This window comes from Erythrolamprus reginae, chromosome 2, assembly GCF_031021105.1.
Source record: "Erythrolamprus reginae isolate rEryReg1 chromosome 2, rEryReg1.hap1, whole genome shotgun sequence".
Taxonomy (NCBI): domain Eukaryota; kingdom Metazoa; phylum Chordata; class Lepidosauria; order Squamata; family Dipsadidae; genus Erythrolamprus; species Erythrolamprus reginae.
In genome coordinates this window covers 293,137,024-293,161,150 of record NC_091951.1, presented here as the reverse complement: position 1 = coordinate 293,161,150, position 24,127 = coordinate 293,137,024, and the positions used below count along the sequence as shown (strand labels likewise).

General features: G+C 35.3%; 1 protein-coding gene across 3 annotated transcripts in view; it reads left to right on the top strand.

Moving 5' to 3' along the window:
• The window catches only part of DMXL1 (Dmx like 1), a 99,331-nt gene that overhangs the window by 45,549 nt on the left and 29,655 nt on the right, over positions 1-24,127 (top strand). For all 3 annotated transcript variants that reach the window (XM_070742876.1, XM_070742875.1, XM_070742877.1), the window contains exons 21-31: positions 491-588; positions 2,866-3,031; positions 3,776-4,028; positions 4,582-5,651; positions 6,627-6,818; positions 8,726-8,802; positions 9,736-9,863; positions 11,070-11,318; positions 20,002-20,174; positions 20,509-20,642; positions 22,903-22,988. In XM_070742876.1, the coding sequence (XP_070598977.1) occupies positions 491-588; positions 2,866-3,031; positions 3,776-4,028; positions 4,582-5,651; positions 6,627-6,818; positions 8,726-8,802; positions 9,736-9,863; positions 11,070-11,318; positions 20,002-20,174; positions 20,509-20,642; positions 22,903-22,988 (2,626 nt within the window). The remainder of the gene's footprint in view (positions 1-490; positions 589-2,865; positions 3,032-3,775; positions 4,029-4,581; positions 5,652-6,626; positions 6,819-8,725; positions 8,803-9,735; positions 9,864-11,069; positions 11,319-20,001; positions 20,175-20,508; positions 20,643-22,902; positions 22,989-24,127) is intronic.

The following is a 24,127-nucleotide window of genomic DNA, read 5'->3' as shown; positions in this document are numbered from 1 at the left end:
TTGATTTATTTTTGTAAGTGGTTCAACTATTCCCAGACTCCTTCAGGTCAGTTGGTGCACCCAATATCCAGATAAGGGGCCCTAGCCTTTTAAGTACAAGATGAAAATTATCATAACTATGACTGCCTGATGATAGGTTTCAAAATTACCAGGCATGAATGTAGTTAAAGCAAGTGTTTGCTTTTCTCAGATTTATATCAACTCTTTATTTAAGCATTAGCTGGATAGTTGATCCAGGGAGAGAAAATGTTTTCTAATTCTACACTAAGCTTGAAATGCAAGATATTTTCTAGAAGGTACATCTCTTATCGACATACAACATACAATATACTTTTTATAAATAATGGTTTCACCTCAAAATGCTTTATAAATAAGAGTTGGTTTAGCTTTTTCTGTGTGTCAAACATAAATTGTTTCATTAATTGCTCAGCATTTTTCTGATATAATTATGACAAAATACTGTAACCACAAATTTACTATTATCTTCAAGGTCGCTAAAGCAGCCTTTCAAAGGAACAATGATCCTCTGGATGCAGCCATTTTCTATCTTGCAATGAAAAAGAAGACTGTAATTTGGGGGCTATACAGGTACAATTTTATAGCAGAATTTAATTCAAAATATATTGCAACTACTGCTTGGTAGAAGTAGTAGACATTCCAGTAGTACCTAAAGGAGATTAAGGAGCAACATAGAGTGCACACGCATGAGAGAGAGATGGTAGATTGAGAGAGAGAGAGAGAGATTGTTCCTTAATGTACTTATGTACTACTGGAATACCTCCAATTTTTTTCAAGGTCCTAAGTTTCTCAATTCTTTAACTGAAATTAGCTTAGATCTACTACCACTGTTCCTTGTAAGCTGCGCATGCGCACATGCGTGCACCCCAAAATATCCCCTGTGCACCCTTTTCCAAGGGCGTGCAAGGAGCTGGGCGTTGGAGTTGGGGCGGGGAGCGACAAAAGTGCGGAGGCGCCGTGTGCGTTCCCCATCCGTGGGGGCAGGGGGGCACTGGCAGTAGACATGGGTGAAAGGAAAGGGAGCCGCGGCCGCCCCCGCCTCCCCTTGGTGCCTCCGGCCCCCTCACGCCCCTGGCCTCTCGCCGCTGCCCCCCGCCCGCCCGATCCGCCCCTTCTCCGTCTTTCTCCGCCTCCTGCCTTGGGGCATGACTTCTCCGGTGGTGGATGCGGCTTCTCCTTCTCCTCATCCATGCTCCCAGCCAGGGGGCTGCGAGAGGGTTTTCTCCACGCGCTTCGGGAATGCCCGCCCCGCCCCTCTCGCAGCCCTTCGCTGGGAGCGCTTTCGTCCTGAGCTTTCAGCAAGGGGGCTGCAGTAGAGGCAGGGTAGGCATTCCCGAAGCGCTCGGAGAAAGCACTCTCGCAGCCCCCTCGTTGACAGAGAGAGAGAGAGAGCAACAGACAGAGCAAGATGGAAAGAGAAAGGGAGAGAGAAAGTAAGTGAGAAAGAGAGAGAGATAGCAAGAGAGAGAACAAGAGAGAGAAAGAAAGCAAGAGGGATAGAATGAAAGAGTGAGAGAGAAAGAAAGCAAGAGAGAGAGAAAGAAAACAAGAGAGAAAGAGTGAGAGAGAGAGAGACATAGCAACAGACAGAGCAAGATAGAAAGAGAGGGAGAGAGAAAGTGAGAAAAAGAGAGAGAGAGCAAGAGGGGGAGAGAGAAAGAGAGAAAAATGACTCTTGATTTAAAGCATATGGTAAAAAGCACCCAAATAATAACAGAGAGAAAAACCCCCAGCCTCGTGTGTGTGTGTGTGTGTGTGTGTGTGTGTGTGTGTGTGAACTCTTGAACTATTTCCAATAGCCCTCAATAGTTCACACACACACACACACAAGGGGGGAGGAGACAGGGATGGAAAAAGAGGAGAAGATAGTAATAATAGTAATAGATTTTTATTTATGTTTTATTATTAATTTCTTTTAATAAAAAAGGGATTTTTTTTCTTTTTTTCTTTCTTTCTTTCTTTCTTTCTTATTTATTCATACATACATACATACATACATACATACATACATACATACATACATACATACATACATACATCTATGCCACCCAGTCCCAAAGGGACTACTGCTCAGACACTATACTTTTCCGCCCACACCGAAAAAAAATTAGAGGGAACATTGTTACTGCATAATTTATATCATCAGTACTGGGTGCCTTTCAGGGATAAAATAATATCATATAACTTCCACATTTTTATTTGAGGCTGTACTTTTATGGCTATCTAAAAAAATAGAATAATGAAAGGAAACAATTGCATATAGAACTTCAACTAAAGCACAGGTTACCTGCTATCTAGCCAGATATGAATCATCAGGTACAAAACAGAACAGAATAATCCTCAGTGATATGAAATTTCTAATTGCACATGTAGAATTTAGCAGCAACTTGGTTTTTAAAATATGCCATTTGGAATCTAAGAGCATATACAGAAGTCCCTCACCTATCGCTGGTGTTACGTTCCAGACCTGGCCGCGATAGGTGAAATCCGCGATGGGGAATTTATCGACTGATAGTACTTATTTAAGTATTTATATTGTAATTGTTTGGTAAGTTTTCATTGTTTTAAGTGTTTATAAACCCTTCCCACACAGTATTTATTTTAGATACAGTATTTAAATACAGTATTTACAATTTTAGATATATATATTTTTTTGAAAAACCTGCCGATCGAGTTCGGCGGGCTGTTTAAATCTGCCGATCGGCTTCCTCAGAAACCCGCGATGAAGTGAAGCCGCAGTAGATGAAGCGCGGTATAGCGAGGGACTACTGTATTTCTTTGATAAATATAAATTATTCAGTTGTTTCTGTACATTGTGATAATAGTTATAAATGATTACATTGACAGGTCTCTAAAAGATACTAAAATGACACAGTTCTTTGGAAACAATTTTACTGAGGACAGATGGCGTAAAGCAGCACTGAAGAATGCTTTTTCATTGCTAGGCAAGCAGCGTTTTGAACATTCTACAGCATTTTTTTTATTGGCTGGTCACTTAAAAGATGCCATTGAGGTAACTAATGTTTTCTCCAGATTATTGAAAGAGATTGCAATATATCCAATAATGTATTTACACACACTCAATGTTTTAATAGTACAAGCAGATTTGAATATTATGTTGAGATCAACAGTACTTTGAATATAAGAACTTAATAGCATCTCCTAAATATGGTTCGGTCAGATATGAATATAAATATGATAGTCCACTATGTTTATACAAAACAAAAGGAGTATAGAATGCTAAAATATGTTTTAATACAGAATGAAGAAATGGAGAAATTTTCAGCCTAAAGAGCTCTGGTGGCTCAGTGATTAAAATACAGGATTTTTGGCAAGGTCACATCACATAACAGTTAAAAAACTGTTATATATGAAAAAAAAGACAGTAAAGCTGAAAAACATGCATAAGACGGTAATCAAAATTATATAGGAGTCTTTGAAGATTTTCCCTATGAGAAAAGGCAAGAATATATATGAACTCTAGTCTAGGGAAAAGGAAGTAGGAGAAATTCATGAAGGACAGATTTATCAAAGGCTATTGGCCTTGAAGATGCAATGTCATCTCTAGGCTATAAGCATTATGCCCCAAAAAACAGTTGTAAAGGAACAACAGCAGAAAAAAAATGAAGCCTCCATATTAACTGTAAATACTACAGATGTATCTGGATGGCTGCATACCTCATCCTGGACTAAAATAGGCCTGTGTTTCTTATTTCTGATTGAACCTTAAAAAAAAATCATTCTTTATTTTAATTAGGTCTGCCTAGAGAAATTAAATGACATTCAGCTAGCTCTTGTAATTGCACGACTGTATGAATCAGAATTTGAAACATCTGGTACTTACAAATCAATTCTTCAGAAGAGAATTCTGGGAAGTAAGCCTCATTCCACTGAAAATCCATCAAACCCACATTTTGATCCTTTTCTCCGAAGTATGGCTTACTGGATTTTGGAAGAGTATGGTCATGCTCTTGATACTCTTTTAAGCCATCCTACTTTGAATACTGAAGGTAAGCTGAGACAATTTAAATCTACCTTTGGAATGTGTGTGTGTTATATTTAGCCTTAAATTATTAAATTCCTGATAATAGGTAATATTCTACATATTGTCCTGGGTGGTTCTCATGAATGGTGAAGAACTGTGGCCTTCAAACCAACTAACAGTGAGTTTGAAATGATCAGGTGTTATCTAAATGAAGCACAAAACACTATAGGTTCTGATTTGTTTTTACTATGTCACAATGTTATCCAAAAGCATCATCTTGAAGCTTTCTATGATTATTACAACAATGAATATTAAAGAATTATACTGTGATGGAATAAAATATATGTGATAGAGAAAAAAGGCTTAAACATTTCATGATAAATCGTTTTGCCATGTTAAGAAACAGAATATAGCAAGACGATCAACGATTCGACTTTTTTGTGTGTTCCTAAAATAAAGGGGGTATCTGTGTTTCCTTAAGGTATAAATGTGTCATAATATTGACAGCAAGACAATATATGAATTATTTATTCTAGGAAATAAATTCTTCATTATTTTGTCATGTGTTATCTTTCTAGATGAAGGAAACGTCTCAAACTGTAGCCCTTCGGTATTTAATTTTTATAATTATCTAAGGACGCATCCTCTCTTGCTGAGACGCCATTTTGGATCTTCAGATTTATCTTCCACAAGGATGTGTGTAACAGGAGAAAATGGGCTGGCAGATGAAATCAATTTAGAGGAAAGAAAACTATTCTTTACTGCAGCGTATACTCATTTGAAGTCTGGCTGTCCCATGTTGGCTTTGGAAGTATTATCAAAGATGCCTAAAGTGGTCAAAAAGTCAAAGTGTTTAAGAAGAACATTCAGTTTAAGGAATACTAGTAAGGAATGCTCACCCTCTTCTCCAATGCCAGTAGAATCAAAAGATGAGCAGTTTTTCAGGACTGACAGAACAGAACCAATGCTAAATGGTTTAGGACCATCATCAGATGTTTCACCAGACAAACATTCAGATTCTTGTGCTTTGTTTGATTGGAGTCAGCCAGCTGTAGTCTTCCAAGATGACCCATTGGAATTAAAATGGGACAGTGACAAAGAGGAGGAAAGTGAGGATTCTTGCCTTGTAATGAAACCTTTGCAGAAGATAACAGATGAAAAAACAAATGAAGTTACTTCTAGCTGCACTGAAACCTACAGTTCAGAAGGTGAAAATGATGTCTTAGCTTCATTAGAAGACATCATCTGTGTACAGCTGAAATTTAGGGCATGCCTGAAGATTCTTACAGAGGAACTTCGAACATTATCCACTGGCTATGAAGTAGATGGTGGAAAATTAAGATATCAGCTGTATAATTGGCTTGAAAGAGAGGTGGTAGCCCTTCAGAAGACATGTGAATACAATATTGAAGCAGATGATTTTCAGAGAGAAATTATCCCAGTAATGGGTGAAAGTTCCTTAAATGAAAGAACTGAAGACCTGTCAGATATACAACTGAAGGAAAATATTCAAAGAAGACACTGGCTTATAAAATACCAATCACTTCTGCGAATGTTTCTTAGTTATTGCATCCTCCATGGGTCTCATGGTGGAGGCTTGGCATCTGTACGAATGGAACTGATTCTGCTTCTGCAAGAATCTCAGCAGGTATATAGAGGCCTTTTTTCTTGATTGATTGGGCTTGTGCTTAAATATTAATACATAATAATTTAAAATAAATTATAAGCAAACTATTTTAGCTTATAGGCTTATACCAGTTTGATCAAATATTTCTACATCTAGAATGCTAGGTTGTTTTGAGCTATACAGTGTTCCCTCGATTTTTGCAGGGGATGCGTTCCCGAAACCACCCATGAAAGTCGAATTTCCGCGAAGTAGAGATGACACTATTTTTGGCTATGAACAGTATCACAAGCCTTCCCTTAACACTTTAAACCCCTAAACTGCAATTTCTCATTCCCTTAGCAACCATTTAGATTATTACTCACCATGTTTATTTATTAAAGTTTATTTAAAAAAATATTTATTAAAGGTGGACAAAAGTTTGACAATGACGTATGACGTCATCGGGCAGGAAAAACCGTGGTATAGGGGGGGAAACAGCGAAGTATTTTTTAATTAATATTTTTGAAAAACCGTGGTATAGCCGTTTAGCGAAGTTCGAACCTGCGAAAATCGAGGGACCACTGTATATTTATAATTTGGTTTTCATATAAAAACCAGGAAAATTACAGTTAACATTTTCCCAATAAAAAGTTTCTAAGTTCATGCTTCTAATATGATTTCCTGAAAATGATAATTGAACTGGAAGTTTGAAAAATAAGCTTAGTAGAGCAGCTATAAATTGAAACCTGGGTCTGAAAAATTCAAAGTAATATGTCTATTAATCACTGGATCGATACTATTGTTCCTAGACTTTATTTCAAGCTAAACTTTCCCACCAAAAAATCTTTAGATTCCTTCTTTTTGTTCACCTTTAATGGCATTTTTGGGTGAGAAAGGAGAATAACTGTTCCAATTAACATTGTATCAATATGTACATGTGGATAGAGAAGAAAATTCATCTTTGTAGGAAATTTGAAAATCAAAGTATACTCTTTATTTTTCATCCTATTTTTGAAGGAATTTTCGGAGCAATCATATAGCAATATTGTATCTGAGCAGAGCACAATACCTCTTCTTTTTGCCTGTACTGCAAGTGCCAAAACGGTGGTGGCCAACCCATTATTGCATCTTAGTAACCTGACACATGATATACTACATGCTATTATTTCTCTTGATTCTCCACCCCACCCAGATGTACAGAATAATAAGGCAAGTACAATTTTACAGTATTTTAACGAACTTTTAAAAAAGATTTTTATTACATTAATTGCTGTAATCATAAACCCATATTAATATTTATATGTATATTGGAAGTTTATTTTATGTTTAAACTAGCTGATACCAATGCTTCACTACAAAACTATGTGATGGGGATGCTTGATAAATTGACACCTAAATCTTGAAAATTAATGAGTAGTTTAAAAAGGGACTGTATTATTTCATTAGAGATGGTAAGCTAAGTTTCTATTACAGATTAAGACATTATTTGCATAGTATAGACTTTCAATATGTCCCTCAGATTAATTGCTCAGGAGCTCCCTGTAAACAACATTCCTAGTTTTGCTGTCTGGCTGGAGGGTGACTAGGCTGTCAGGTGAAATGACTCTGCAGCATGCCACATAAAACATGGAAGAACAGACTCAAACTCAATCCGGATAAGACGGAGTGGCTGTGGGTCCTGCCTCCCAGGGACAATTCCATCTGTCCGTCCATAACCCTGGGGGGGGGGAATTATTGATCTTCTCAGAGAGGGTCCGCAACTTGGGCGTCCTCCTCGATCCACAGCTTACATTAGAGAAACATCTTTCAGCTGTGGCGAGGGGGGCGTTTGCCCAGGTTCGCCTGGTGCACCAGTTGCGGCCCTATCTGGACCGGGACTCACTGCTCACAGTCACTCATGCCTTCATCACGTCGAGGTTCGACTACTGTAATGCTCTCTACATGGGGCTACCTTTGAAAAGTGTTCGGAAACTTCAGATTGTGCAGAATGCAGCTGCGAGAGCAATCATGGGCTTCCCAAGGTATGCCCATGTTACACCAACACTCCGCAGTCTGCATTGGTTGCCAATCAATTTCCGGTCACAATTCAAAGTGTTGGTTATGACCTATAAAGCCCTTCATGGCATCGGACCAGAGTACCTCCAGGACCGCCTTCGACGAATCCCAGCGACCAGTTAGGTCACACAGAGTTGGCCTTCTCCGAGTCCTGTTGACTAAACAATGTCGTTTGGCGGGACCCAGGAGAAGAGCCTTCTCTGTGGTGGCCCCGACTCTCTGGAACCAGCTCCCCCCGGAGATTAGAACTGCCCCACCCTGCTTGCCTTTTGTAAAGTTCTTAAGACCCATCTCTGCCGTCAGGCATGGGGGAACTGAGACATCTCCCCCGGGCCTATACAGTTTATACATGGTATGTTTGTGTATATATTTGCTTTTAATAATGGGTTTTTTAGTGTTTTTTAAATTATTAGATTTGTTCTTACATTGTTCTTGTTATTGTTGTGAGCCGCCCCGAGTCTACGGAGAGGGGCGGCATACAAATCTAATAAATAATAATAATAATAAAAGAAACAGGCAGTTCCCCTGGCTTGTGTTTTCCTAATCCCATTGGGGGGGGGGGGGGAGATCTGTCTCTGTTTACCAGCATCCATTGGTATTCATCTCGCTAGAGTCCTGTTAGTGTGTGAGAGAGTTGAAGGGTGTTTGGAAATTGAAACAGTATTTGCTGTGTGAGCAAGAAGGAGACAGGAAGGAGCCTGGGCATGGCTTAGTTCAACTATTCATTTGGATCACAATTTGTTTCCTGTGGGGAGGGTGAGTAGAATTCCTTAGCATCAGAGCTTGCTAATAATAATAAAAAGAAATACTCATGCTCCTATGATCTTTTTGAAAAATCCTTTCTTAGTGAGCACTTAGAAGCTAAGAGGAACATATGTGGCAAATTTCAAGTTTGTAGGCTTTATGATTCTGTAGATTTTGTGATTAAAGTGTGGGTAGTTTTCACTTTTATATACAGTATATATAAATAGCCATCTAATAACTTATTTGAACAAGTAAAATGAAAACAAAGAATTCAAGATCATACAAATATTGTTTTTAAAAATATGTGTTTCTTCCAGATAAACGTAATGCACACATTAGCAGCATCTTTATCAGCTTGCATATACCAGTCTCTCTGTGGGGGTCATAACTACAGGTATATATATGTAATATATATATTACAAAAATAAGCTTTCTGGCACAATGAGAACAACATTTTTAGTTTTTCCTTCTGTGAGGAAGAATCAAAATTTGGTATAAAATGCATCTTTGCTTGTATAGGTAGAACTCGATTTACAGTAGTTCATTTAGTGACCATTTAATGTTACAGTGGCAAAACTTTTAAATGAAAAAGTTGCTTATGACCATGTTTCATACTTATGACCATTGCAGCGTTTCCATGTTCATGTGATTAAAATTTGGATGTTTGGCAACTCATAATTATCACTGTTGCGGTAACTCAGGATCACGTAATTATATTTTGCATCCTTCTGACAAAGTCAATGGGGAAGCCAAATTCACTTAACAACTGGGTTACTAAGTTAAGAATTTCAATGATTCACTTAACTGGCAAGAAAAGTTGTAAAATTGGACAAAACTTATTTAACAAATGTCTCACTTAGCAACATCAATTTTGGGCTCACTTGTAAATTGAGGACTACTTGCATTCTTCAAATATCATTTGAAGGGCCACAGTGGGCATTGCAGAGTGTTTCTGGGGCTGGGGAGGGTGAAAACACGACTCGCGAAAGATTCAAGAGGCCAAAAACACCTGTATTTGGTCCTTAAGAGTCACCTAAATTTTACCCATTTTTTACTGGGTGAAAATACGGTATTTTGTTTTTGAATGTTAGGTTTACCTGAACTTAGTAATAGTATTAAATCACTAATGTATTCAGTCAGTTTGAAGCTGACTTTAAATAGCAGGTCTCATAATAACAGATCACAATGCAAAAGTTCTGTAGCTTTTCAGCGTTTAAAACATTTGATTAGAATATTGTATGAAATAGTTAACTAAGTAAATCATGATTGACCATTATATTAAATCAAAATACAATAATTAATACTGATTTTTACAATTTTTTAATAGTTTATTGCAAGCAAACCAATTTACTGGAATGGTTTATCAGACGTTGTTGCTCTCTCACCGGCATTCTCTAAGAACAGCAAGTTCAGATGAAACAGTAACACCAAATACTGCACCAGCTCAGTGGCCTGGTAATTAAGATTTAATGTTCTTCATGGAATTTTGAACTGTCTGGCTTCTTTGAAGTACAGTATATTGAGCTGTGTTACAACAGAGAATTTAAAATGTGGGATTGCGAGTATGCTCACAGTGACATTATTGTTCATGCAATGCTCATGGAGACTCCAGCGTGAGCATGGATGGTGCACACAATGGCCAGCCACTCATGCAGCCAGTGGCCAATAGACCATGGCCCAGTAGGAGGTGCAGGTTGGAGAGCCCTGGTTTAGTATTCACAATGAATGCAACCTATGATCACGCTGCATTCTTCAGAACCAGAAGCATGCTCAAGATGAATTCTGGTGAAAAGCTTTTAATGTAAACTTGTAAATATAATTTTATTGATTAAGCAATAGTACTTACAACTTTGTGTATTATCCAAATCCATGAAAGGTGAGTTATTTCATCTATTTGCTTTGACATTGCTTCAATGAGTATATCGGATTGACTTTTTGATTGTAATTACACTAAAAATAGTTAATTAGTAATAAGACAAATAATTTTAAAAAGATAATAAATAATTTTTCAAAAAAAATGATATAGAATTTTGTAGTTCATAAATAAAACATAATATCATATTATCGCAACAACATATTGCAGTACAATAAAATAATTATTTATTTATTTATTTATTTATTTATTAGATTTGTATGTCGCCCCTTTCCGTGGACTCGGGGCGGATTTCATTCATTAATAAATGAAAATGATTAAATCATAATAGGATAAATCAGAAACAAAAAAATGCCAGTGTTGCAAAAGGCATATACTTTTAATTAGATTTAAAGGCATTTAAATCAAGTAATAATCTGTTCTCTGTATAAAAAAAACAACTAAAGGAAATTCAGAACGTAGCAGGGGATACTTCTCTGGGAAAAAGTATACAAGAATACATAGAAAGTTATAAGAAGAAAAAACCTGGAAATATATCTTGTAACCACCAGGAAATCCTTTCTTTCCCACCCAACTATTGATTCTTCAATCTTGGTAACTTCCAGATTTGTGGATTTTTGATTTCCAGAATTCTTAGTAATGGTCATGTTGTTTGGGAGTTCTGGAGGTTACCCTTATAGTATTATACCCTTGTAGTATTATAGTGTTTCTGGAGATAATTGCAAATGGCTTCTCTTGTCTTCTTTTGTATGTGATTTATCACTAAATGGCACTTCTTGTCTATTCAGGAATAATGGATTTAGTACAATTGCTGAATCAAGCTGGGGAAGAAGCTCAGTCTGGGATCACAGTTTTACTCTGTGAAATTCTTACAGCAATCTACCTTAGTCTCTTCATTCATGGTCTAGCAACACATTCCAGTAATGAATTATTCAGGATTGTGGCCCATCCCCTTAATGACAAAATGTGGTTTGCTGTCTTTGGTGGTGGTGCAAAGATTCCTAAGAAAGGACCAATTCAAGAAACAACTAAGATGGGTTAGTATATTCCTTATTTTTTTCTGTATGTAAATATTTACTGAACCCAGATGTTGTTGGTTTTTTAGTTTTTATACTGTGTATGTTATCAGAGTGATGTGGTGGCTCAGCAATTAAGATGCTGGTATTGTTGACTGGAAAGCAGGCAGCTCAGGTTCAAGATCTGAGCTCCATGTGATGGGGTGAGCTCCCATCCTCACCCCAGCTCTTGCCAACCTAGCAGTTTCAAAAGCATGCAAATGCCAGTAGATAAATAGGTAGCTCTTCAGAGGGAAAGTAACAGTAGTCCGTGACGTCATGCTGGCCATGTGACTGTGGCCAGCACTAGCTCAATGGTCTTGAAATGGAGATGGGCCCTACCTCCTGTGGTCAACAATGACTAGCAGAATAAAATCCTCTGAGACACATTTTTTATGTTATCATACAGTGACAGAGTTCCTAAACCTTAATTATCATTACATACATGAGCAGAAATATCATTACATAAAAATTGAACTTTCATGTTTTGCGTATCCATCTCTTCCTTTTTCTTCCAGTTTAAGGAAAGAATAAACTAGAATTTGGTTTCATTTTATTGAAGTATTGATTTATTCCTTTTGGGGGGGAAAATGAATGTAGAAAAAAATTCTGAGTAAACCAGTAGGGAATAAGATATATTACCTCTTGCTGGCTTGTTTAACAATGACAGTATTAGAATTATATGAGGGGGAGTGGGAACATTATAAATGTAAAAGAGTGAAAAATCAAGTTCCAATACAGGAGGATTTCTATTAGTGCATATGGCTTAATATTGTATATAATATTCCTGTTGTCAAAAAATAATTTTACCGCTTCACTTTTCATGCATGCCTACATAGGGGAATACACTTCCCTATATTCAGGAATCTAGTGCAGCAGTAAATCATTCATAGTTTTAATATAAGTAAAATTGTTGCCTTATGAATATACAATGAATGCAATGCATAAATAAAGAGTCCTATATAAATTTGAAAAAGGTTCTGCTTGGAAAATTAAAATCATTTTCTGTTTGTAACTTTATAATGTTGATAATATACTAGTTGAACATTTTAAAAAATGTTGGAAAATTTGTTTTCTGTTATGTACGACAGCAATATTCTATCTAAGTGTAGTCTTATGTTTTCTCTCTTTGGCAGGTAGGCACTTCCCTATGCCTAGCCCGCATCAGGTAGTAGTATTTTCTATGGAATGCGTGGGGTTTACCAAATCTCTAACAACCATCAGTACTCATAGTCCCACCAAACTTGCAGGCAAGATGCTAGCTTCAGTTCTAGGCATTTGAATCTAGTGTTGATATGTGATGTGACCTTGCATAAAAAAAGTAATCAAGCAAAAACAGTCACTTTGTAAGTCATGATCTCTGATTTGTGGTTCATTATGACAAAAAAATTAACCAAACTTTCAACTATTATAAATCATGTAGTTGATTATTTTCATACTAAATTAATTTTAATAATGAAGGAAGACCATGACTTGCAATTATCAGAAATATTTCAATATATTTGTGCCCATCGAGCTTCTTGTTTGTGTCACATGATTGTATGCATGTGGCTATGAATTTTTATTAAGTTTAGCATAAAAATATTTTGAGAATTTTTAATTTAATTTATAATTAAATATTAGTGTAGGCTAGTAAATAATAAAAACAGGATGGCATTTACAAATGATAGCCTTATAAAACTAATTTTATTTTGATTATAATTAGATATGTAATTAGCAAGTCTTGACATCAAAAGATCTTTAGAAAGATCTGTAGCCTATAATCTTGTATTGAATGTTTTTACTAAAGTAAAAATAATATGGTAAAATGTGTAGAGTTTCAACATTAAATTGATATATTTTAAATAGAAACTAATGTCAGCTTTCTTTAATGGGTTTAGATGAAAAAATCAGGATGAAGTACATAAAATTGATTTCAGTGACATTCAGATAAAACAACTTACCGTATTTTTCAGAGTATAAGATGCACCTTTTTACTCCCCAAAAAAGAGTCAAAAACTGGGTGCGTTTTATACACCAAATGCTACATCAGACATACCCAGGGGTGGGAGTTGGCATGATGGTGGTAATAGCTGCAGTTGGTGGCAACAGACTGCTGATTGGCAGTATTTAGGAGATTGATCCAAACGCCAATCTGAAAAGAAGAACAAAGGGAGAGATTGCGAAGTTGCAGCACTTCTCTCGCCTATTGGAATTGACAGAGCAGAAACAACCGAAATGGCAGCTTCACCGGAGAAAACTCAATTTCCAGTGTGCTCTGATCAGCCTCTGATGAGGTGGAGAAGGAAAGCAGGCCAGCCTCAAAGGCCAAACACTCAGCTGCAATGAAAGGCTTTGGGGGAAAGCTTCTTTCCTCCCGCCCCTGAGCAGCCCATCAGCAGAGACACTCTCTAGAAAGGACGAGAGAAGATGTTCTCCTTGTGCTCTCCCTGCATGACCTGAGTACCATGCTCTGCTGTTGCCAGGTTTGAAGAACCTTGTACACCTAATCCCTAACCCAGGGGTCTTCAAACTTGACAGCTTTAAGACTAATGAACTTCAACTCCCATTCCTGAGCTAGCATGACTTAAAGGAGATTCTGGGAATTAAAAACTACAGGTCTGAAAGTTGCCAAACCTGGCAACTTTAAGACTCCCATTCCTAAGCTAGCATGATTGAAGGAGGAATTCCACAAGTCTTAAAGCTGTAAAATTTGAAATTTGTAAAAAGTATACATGTTTGTAAAAAGTATCCTGCTGCGCTGGTATTTTATTAAATAATATATTACTGCACCATTCAAAATAGTTTTTTCCTTGTTTTACACCTCTAAAATCTAAGTGCTCCGAATATACTCTGAAAAATACGATAATCTGTTAATAGATTTTTTTGGGGGGGGGGACTGCTTCAGAGGAAGCAGCATTATCTATTAATCTAGATTTGAAGTTTTGGTAGAATGTTTTTTTAGGGTTTTTGTTTGGATAGAAACAAATAGAAAATTACCGTATTTTTTTAGAGTATAAGATGTACCTCCCCCCCCCCCCAAAGAGGCTGAAATTTTGGGTGCATCTTATACTCTGAATCTTTTCGAAGCTTTTTTTTCAAGCTCTAACAAGAAACTAACGATTTTCCAGGCTCTTACCAGCTTGCAGGCTTTTTCATTTTTACTCTCTCCAAAGAATGTTTTTTCCAACCCTAACCAGGGGATAAAATAATATACAGCAGCTGACCAGACTCAAGTATGCTAGCCAGATGAATACCTGATAGGCAGATTTCCCCCCTATTTTCCTCCCCAAAAACTAAGGTGTGTCTTATGCTCCGGTGCATCTTATACTCCAAAAATATAGTATGCAATTTTTCAGAATAGACTGATATTACTTAAATGTATATTGGTACTTATGTCAACTTATGTCTACTTTTGAGCACAAAGTTATGGTTGCTAAGTGAAACAGTTGTTAAGTGAGTTTTGCACCATTTTACAACCTTCCCTGCCACTATTATTAAATGAATCACAGCAGTTCTTAAATTAATAACACAATTGTTAAATGAATCTGGCTTCTCTATTGAGTTTGCTTGTTTTGCAAAAGGTTGTCATTTAACCCCAGGACATGCAACCATCACCAAGCATCCAAATTACAATCACATGATCATAGGAATGCACTTTTTTCAGTGCCATTGTAACTTTGAATGATCATTAAACAAATGGTTGTAAATGAAGCCCTATGTGGTTTGTTCAATAATTTAATCATTCTAAAAATGAGAAAAAAAATTATTCCTTTTACGTTAGCTTGCATTATTTTGGTTTGCAAGAGTGGATGCATAGATTTAAGGACTGCAAATTCTAGGACTGCCTTAGTTATGGAAGCCAACTGGATGATTTTTGGGTCAGTCACTCTCACTTAGCCCAACCCCACCACACAGGATTGTATACAAAATAGGTGACAGGAATATTAGATATGTTGCCATATTGAGTTTGTTTGTCTCTCTATGTGTGTGGATAAATGGATGCAAGGAAGGAAAGAAATATATTTCTATTGGTTACTTAAATTAATTGCCATTAGCTATTACATTTATGAAATATTTATCTAGATAAAATACAAGTCACTGGGTTTTAAAGATGCCCAAGACATATAAGTATTGACTTTTAGTTTGCTAGAGAAAAGAAATTTTCAAAATTCCAGCTTTGGAGAAACCTGATATTATTATAGATTTTATTTGATAGGCAGCAGTGCTATAATGGGCCCATCTAATGATTGTTGTGGTTGGCTCTGGCCCAGCTCCTGCCCCAAGGAATGTGGAGGTAGATGCAGGGGAAACATCAACATGTCATAGGCCTGTTTTATTGCCGACAGAGTCAGGTAGTGCAATTTCCTCGGATGAAGAAGAAGGTGGGGGTGACTTGGAAGAGGGGGACTTGGCACACAGCCTAGGAAGCCAATTTCCATTATCTTCAGTCAATTCGGATGAGGAAGTGTTATACCCACGCATGCGCAGAATGATGTATTGAAGAGACCAGTATTACAGGAGATAAGAGAGGCCACCTGTGTTTGGGTGGGGCTCCAGTAATTAGAGCTGCTGATATAAATAGCAGCGTGCTGGCTTGGCCGTTGTGGAAGATTATCTGATCATTGTGTTTCAGGACCGTGCCTCTCTGTTTCCGGACTTTGTTGATTTTTCACGACTTTGAAACCAAAGCAGAACAAAGTGTGTGTGTTTCACTTTGTGGAAGAAGGAGGACTGTGACGTTCCTTCACAGATGCTAGCTAAGTACTTAAGGACTGATTAAGGGGATTGTACAGACTACCCGGTTGTTTTGGGACGAGTGCTCTTTGCAATGCAAAAAGGGTGCTTTGTTTCTTTTGAATTTTTGTGATAAAGAACATTGTTTTGAACTTTCAAGTGTGTGTGTGTCTGAAATTTGTACCCTTGAATTTTCGGGAGACTCATACCATAGAGCCTTGCAGAACAGTGATGATCAGAGCATTACTTGGTCTTAATGATATAAACAAAAGTGGCCTGAACCTCTGGAGTGGGTTTGATGAATACATGTGAAATTATAGGTTAGTTTGTCAAGTGTGCTTGGAAGGTGTTTGACAGAATTTTGATTGAAAAGATACAGATGGTGACCATGAGCAATATTTGGGGTCAAAATAAAATTTATATTTTGGAGAGGATGCATAGACCAGTTTTTTTCTCCTTCAGTAATAATTGAAAAAATAGGTTGTTACTTGATTTTTTTAAAAGTATGTGAATAATCTTGAAAAATGTAAAGATATGTGAGAATAAGGATCTGAAAATTGCTTGCTCAACTTGGTAAGAATAATATGTGAAAGAAGTAAACATCCATAAGAATCATAGGAATGTTGAGTGAATGGTTCAGCATTGTGGAAGGGAAAAAAATAAGGATATATAATGTTGTTTAGTTGCATAATACAATTATGGATGGATAAATAAGGAATATAGAATCTTATGATATCAGAAGTGTGTTGGATGGAGTATGAATGTGTTTGTATTTCAGTATGTAATTTATACCATTATGAAAACCCAAATAATTTGCAATACATGTTAAAATATACAATACAAGGAGGAACATGGCTCTAAAAATTAATCTGTCAGACCAAAGTACCTATGTTCAAAATGAAAATGGAATGAACAGTTGAAATAGTAAATTGAATAAAAGAGAATTTGGATGAAGAAAATTAGTTTGTGTAACCAACAAAAATGTTTTTTTCTGCCTTATTAAGGCTATTTCCCTGCTATAGGCTTAAGTATTTTCATACTACAACTCAAATGTTGCTAAAGTCATATGCAGTTTCTTATTGCATTTAAACAATTATTAGGTAATTCTATGTAGATACTGTAAGGAAGTAGTGGAGAAACAGAATCAATATTTAGAATTCATTGAGGCACTCTATAGTTAATTATAATGATTTATTACAAATTGTATATTCATTATGGATCAGTAGCTGTTCTCTGATTAGTTTAGCTGTTATATGAATTTTTCAGTTTATTTGATTGAAGTGCTTAAAAACAGACCTCTTTTGTACCCAGAAAACCTGATGCTTAAGTGCTAAAACAATTCAATAAGGGTTCAGGAAGATCAGGTTTGAAATTTAAAAGCATATAAAAGTAGGCCATTGAATATTTTAAACGTAAGAATAACACCTTTAAATGATAGCATCCTCTTTGAAAACCTATATAAAATAATTTCCTGAGAATTAAGTTATAGTAAGAATGAAAATATAGTAAGAATGAAAATATCGTGGCAAAATATTTTTATGTAAATGAAATTTCCATTTACATGAAATTACATGTAAATGAAATTTAAATTTACATTTTATGTTTTATGTAAATGAACATTTTAAATATGTTATTAGCAAATAAATTAGCAGGAATTCGACATAAGTTGCATACCTTACTATTTTGTGAAATAAATAGAACATTTGTAAAATGATTACAGATGAATACAGTATATTTAGATTTACATATTATATTGCAAGCAAATATTTCAGTAATTATGAATGCTAGATTTTTACCTGGAAATATTGCATACATACCATTATTTCAATTAAAAATATTTTACAGATAAATTGTAGCTTACTTTTTTTTAAAAATCCACATTTTAATTTAATTCTATTATTTCCTAATATATTAAAAAAGGCATGCCATACCAAAACAATTCTGTGATATCATTCAATTAAAATTAGGTCACATGGAGCAGTGTTGGGGGGGGGGGCGTCACCCTGGGGAACATGCTTTTTTTGTTGCAGGGAATAAAGTTTTTTTGCACTGAACAATAGTACACAGCACCAGGGCATGAGATAACAAACCCTTAAGAGACACCATGGAAAAATATTTAACAGGGATGAAAAGAAAGGAAGAGAGGGGCAGAGATAATGAGACAAACATAAGTCCCGAAAGCTAAGGCGAGGAAATATGATGAAGCATAATGTAACACTTGGCTTCACTGTGACTCTAATGGGAGACGAGGAAAGAATAGTATGTTTACCGTGTCTAAAAATGTTGGCAGTGGACAGCGTGAAGCCAAATAAATTAAGGCATCACTTAAACACGTTATACCTCAATCATGCTGATAAGCCGCTTGAGTTTTTTCAGCGAAAACATGCCGAATATTGGAAGCAATCGTCCCGGCGGAGAGTTGGGGGAGCACGTAAAATATTTTACTTCTTCCTGGGGAGGGGGGGGCATAACAGAAAATAATTGAAAAGCACTGGGTTAATGGAATGCAAATTGTTATGAATGTTGCAACTTTCCATTGCAAACTGTGGAATGCTCAAAATGTTGCTGCTTTTGCAAAACATGATACAGTTTATGGGTTTTGATACTAAGGCTGTGTCATTTCACAATGCTTTTTAATTTATTTTTATTTTAGTATTTGGAATAGAATTTGAATGAATTATATTTGAACAAACTCTGTATGCTTGGGACCATAACTCGGAAGTTTCTTTTAGAAAGACAAAACATCTTGATTTCACACATCCTTAATTCTTTCTCTCAAAATGACAGTAAAAAATCATGTCAAATAAATATAGCACCTATCTGCAAATCCTTAAAGAAAATGTGTCATTTCAGATGATCATAAGATTGCTATGGAAAGCCATTAAAGAACTCTTGGAAAGAAACATTTGCTTTAAGGACTTATAGATAGGTGTTACATTTGTACCCTATATGTTTTAAAGAACATTTTTGTCTTTGACAAAGATAAAATGTTCCACACTTTTACCATGCAAGAGTTCTTGTAATTTCAAAATAAAATGGTAAACCATGTTTAAAGTGCATTCTTAAAAAATACAGTGGTATTTTCATTTTTTTAATATTACGTTTAAAGTTACTTGATAATTTTATAATTAATGGGTTAATAATATTGCCTGCTTAAATAGTAAATTTATTTCATAAATGGGAAGATTGAATGTGAATCAGAGATAAGCATATTTTTCAGCTTCTGTATCATGTAACATTTCGTTTAGCTTATTATTTTGTGCCTCCATTTCAATATAAAATTAAGCTTTATTTTATTTAGTTGAAAAACTAATGTTTCCTTGTCAGCAATGCATGTGCATGCTTGTTCTGGCTAAAAGACTTTAAACTGTAATTTATAATATTTGATATATCTTTACCATAAAGGTAAGTGAGATTTTTATCTTTATACAGTATATTAAATAGTTTAATGACAACTATTTTGAAATAATATTTATTTTCATTAGAAAGGTTTATACATAGACCTAATAGAGAACAGTGAAAAGGACAATACTTGTATACCCCTGATATGTTTATATTTTCTATTATAATGCATCTCTAAGAATTTGCTTATATTTTCTGTTATAATGCATCTCTAAGAATTTATAAAATTAAACATATATTTATAGTATAAGCATTGAATATTTCCATTCTCAAATTTATGCAAAAAGAATGATTATGAATCATTTGTTTAAAATGCATTTCAGATTTTCTTGGAAACGTAACTAAAAAGTCACAGCCCGGAATAAAAACTAGCCATGTTATTGTTTAATTGCAATAAATAAACATAACAGCATTGATGAATAGTTCTTGTTTGTTTTTGTTACAATTAAGCATGTAAGTTATAGTTGATTTGAAAGATGAATACAATATCATTCATTTATTTGATAGGTTTCATTGTCTTATAAAGATGAATGTGGTTTTTTTATAGCCTCTTCTCCTGTAGATGATTGTGAGAAGCAAAATATGCTGTTTAGACTGACATCAAAATCATCATTAAAAGAAAATTCACCTTCTTTACCTGGAAAAGAACAAGACTTTTCAAATTACAAAGAGAAATTTATTCCTCCTGAACTTAGTATTTGGGACTACTTTATAGCAAAGGTATTTTTTTATGTGGTTGAAAATAAAACTTGTCCTAATGTTCCTCAATAAATAGAGAATCTATCTCTGTCAGCTCCTTCTTCAAACTTGAGCACTACAAATGATAATCTTTTCAAATAATCCTAATACCTGTTGAGATATATAAGGATTAATCTTGCATTCTTACATGTATATATATTGTAAATTTAATAAATAAATAAAATAATAATGGGTTAGAAATGCATAAAATGCCAATTCAGTATAAAGGCAAGACAAAGGCTATTGTTTTTCTTACTTCAATAAGCAAAATAGTAACAGCTCAACAATGTTTTCTTCATTTGTTTTCTTCTTTTAGCCATATCTTGGATCATCTCAAACTAAATTTGAATATGATTCAGAAGAAAGTCAGGACAGCAGTGATGAAGATGAAGATGCAACATTCTTATCAGATTCAAAACTTCTGGAACACTCTAACTCAAATTCATTTAGGTATAAATTATTAATAAATATATCTACAGTATACAGTTTTCCCTGTCTTGGTTGGGACAGTAGTCGGAAGAAATCCCTCTAAAATGTTTGACATTTCAGCAATGCATTGTATATTTTACTTAAATCCTGCAAATTAAACACATTATAGTTTTCTCTAAATAAAACTAGGGTGCAAAACTTAGATTTTAGTTTAGCATAGGCATAAATTGTAATGCAGAAGAAATTATATAATTCTTTACTAACGATAAGGCTTCTCAAAATTTGCATCATCATGATTTCTTAAAATTATTAATATATTGCTGTGACTTCCATCTCCTATTCCATAGATCATAGTAACAATTTTATTAGAGTTAGCATTGGGCAAAAATTAAATAGACACTTTCAATAATTATATTTTAATGTATATATTTAAAAAATTATTGAAACTTATAAATGAAATCATTTCATTGGAAATAAAGTTCAAAACAAATGTAAAACCATGTTTTGATGGTAAGGATAGGATGTTTTACATTTGCATAATTCCTGAAATCTAGATTTAAATTTACCTTTATTTTGGATTAATATTTGTTCTTTGCAGCAAAAACTGTGAAAGACTTTACTGTCAGTTTTTCCAAAAAGAGCAAGTGTGAATAACTGACAGCAATCCATATTATTTGTATGTTCAAATATTATTGTTGTTGTTGTTGTTGTTGTTATTATTATTATTATTATTATATAATTAATAATGTATTAGATTTGTATGCCGCCCCTCTCCAAAGACTTGACTAAGACTAAAAAAATACCTGCGTCCCTCCTAAAATTTGCATGCAAACCCTTAAGGGGATAATGAGTTTGAGACCTCATTTTTAGAGTAGTAACTCAAAGTTTGTTTATTGATTTGATTTGATTTGATTTATGCCGCCTCTCTCCGTAGACTCGGGGCAGCTAACAACAATAATAAAACAGCATATTTATTTATTTATTTATTTATTTATTTATTTATTTATTTATTTATTTATTTATTTATTTATTTATTTAGATTTGTATGCCGCCCCTCTCCGCAGACTCTAATCTCCACAGACTCTAATCTCCGCAGATTAGATATGACAAATCTAATATTTAAAATAATTTAAAAACCCTTATTAAAAACCAATTATTATACCATGCATAAATTGTATAGGCCTAGGGGGAAAGGAATATCTCAATTACCCCATGCCTGACAACAGAGGTGGGTTTTAAGGAGCTTACGAAAGGCGAGGAGGGTGGGGGCAATTCTAATCTCTGGGGGAAGCTGGTTCCAGAGGGTCGGGGGCGTCCCAGAGATCGGTGTCCCCTCCCCTCCCGCCTCTCCAGTGTCAAGTAGGCCAATTAAATCATTCATACCATTTCCATTCAATTCATCCATACCAAAATCCCACCCACCCCACCCATAGCAATCACTCATTTCATATCACATCCGCCCCAATTATCCATCAAATTTTTTAAAAAAAATTACTCTAAAAGTTACTCTAAAAATTGATATTAATTGATAATCAATAACATTAACAATAATCATTAACAATGGTACATGTGATATGATATGAGCCGGGGTGGCGCAGCAGGTAGAGTGCTGTACTGCAGGTCACTGAAGCTGACTGTAGATCTGAAGGTCAGCGGTTCAAATCTCATCACCGGCTCAAGGTTGACTCAGCCTTCCATCCTTCTGAGGTGGGTAAAATGAGGACCCGGATTGTGGGGGCAATAGCCTAGCTCTGTTAAAAAGTGCTATTGCTAATATGTTGTAAGCCGCCCTGAGTCTAAGGAGAAGAGCGGCATAAAAATCGAATAAATAAATAAATAAATAAATAAATAAATAAATAAAATATATAAATTAATTATTAAAAAATTAAATTTAGAAATATTTAAAACTGTTAAGAATACAGGAGATAGTCCAGTTCATATGGTGTGAATTAGAAATTAATTGTTCAAATCTTAACTCAAGAGTAGCCTTATATAATTACAATATTATATCCAAAGGGAGTTTTAACAGCTACTTTATAGGATTGAAGTATATATGGGGAAGATGATGGCAAAAGCATTATAATTAGGGTTAAATTTAAAATAAAATATTAATTATTTTTTGCTATTAAAATGAATTGATAATGCCTTGTAATAGATATATGTACAGTAATAAAAGAAAAAGGAAAACAAATATTAGCTAAATAGTTAAATACAAAATATTTTCGGTCTTCAGCAATATGGAAATTGCTGGAAAAACAATAACATCTTTTTTCTTGTTTAGTTGGTCATTGATGCGCTTGGCTATGGTTCAGCTAGTTCTCCGTAACTTGAAAAGTTTCTACCCATTGGCTGGACATGATCTTACAGGTAATTAATATATTTTTGACCATTGGTGAACATCATTGTCTTTTTTTATATGTGCATATCACTGTATTCATTTAAATTAGAACTACTATATGCCAGATATTTTGAGTAAATGGGAAGTCTTTTGATAGGTGTGGTCATTTGAAATGACCCAGTTTTGATTTGAAATATAATACCAAGCTTATAATGAATGTTTTTCAGGTGGGGGTTTTTTAGAATGATGACAGCCAAATGGAACTTTGTCAGAAAAATTCAGAACATACAATATATGATATAAGTATATGATAATAGAATGTAAGAATATATTAACTGCAGACATTTAAATTCAAATGAGCTGTCTATTTATTCTGTACAATTTCAGCAGACTGTTTTCAGACAGTTCACAAACTGTTTCACAATTCATGCAGTGTGGGATTAGGTGGGTGAGATGAGTTGAGAAATAAGCATTTCTCCCTTTCTCTCAGCAATACTGCTGCAGATGGCAATGTTTCTAGTTGAGGAGCTTCTAGGAATTGGGTAAATTTATTTTTCTTTAGGACATTTTATTAATAGCTAATACAGACAACCTATGCATATTTAATTAGAAACTAGGTCCTGTTTTAATCCAGTAAAATGTTTTTGTTAAGTCTGAAGAGGTCTTATATTGTTTTTCATTCAACAACATACAGTGATACCTCATCTTACACACGCCTCTTCATATGAACTTTTCATGATACGAACCCGGGGCTTAAGATTTGTTTGCCTTGTCTTAAGAACCATTTTCATCTTACGAATCCGAGCCCGGTTGCGTGTGTTCTCTTACTGCGTGTGCGCTCCCTTACTGCCGCAGGGATTTCCCTGCCTTGTGACTGCCAAAGCCGACTGTTGCCGGTGGAAGCGCCTGGGATTTCGCATTTGCTTGCAGCAGCAGCCCGGAAGCAGAGAATCCCAGCTGTAGCAAAGACCAACGCTTCAGCCTCAGACAAGGCTCCCTGGCTCTCACTCCATGCCTGGCACCCACTTTCTCCGGGGGAGTCCCTTCAAGGTGCCCAAAGTAGCAGACTTTAATTCCTCCTACCTTCCATCCCCCCGGACCCTTCCCGATGCCTCCCTGCCTACCACCAAGAAAGAAGAAAGAAGAGAGCATGAGGAACTAGAGCCGG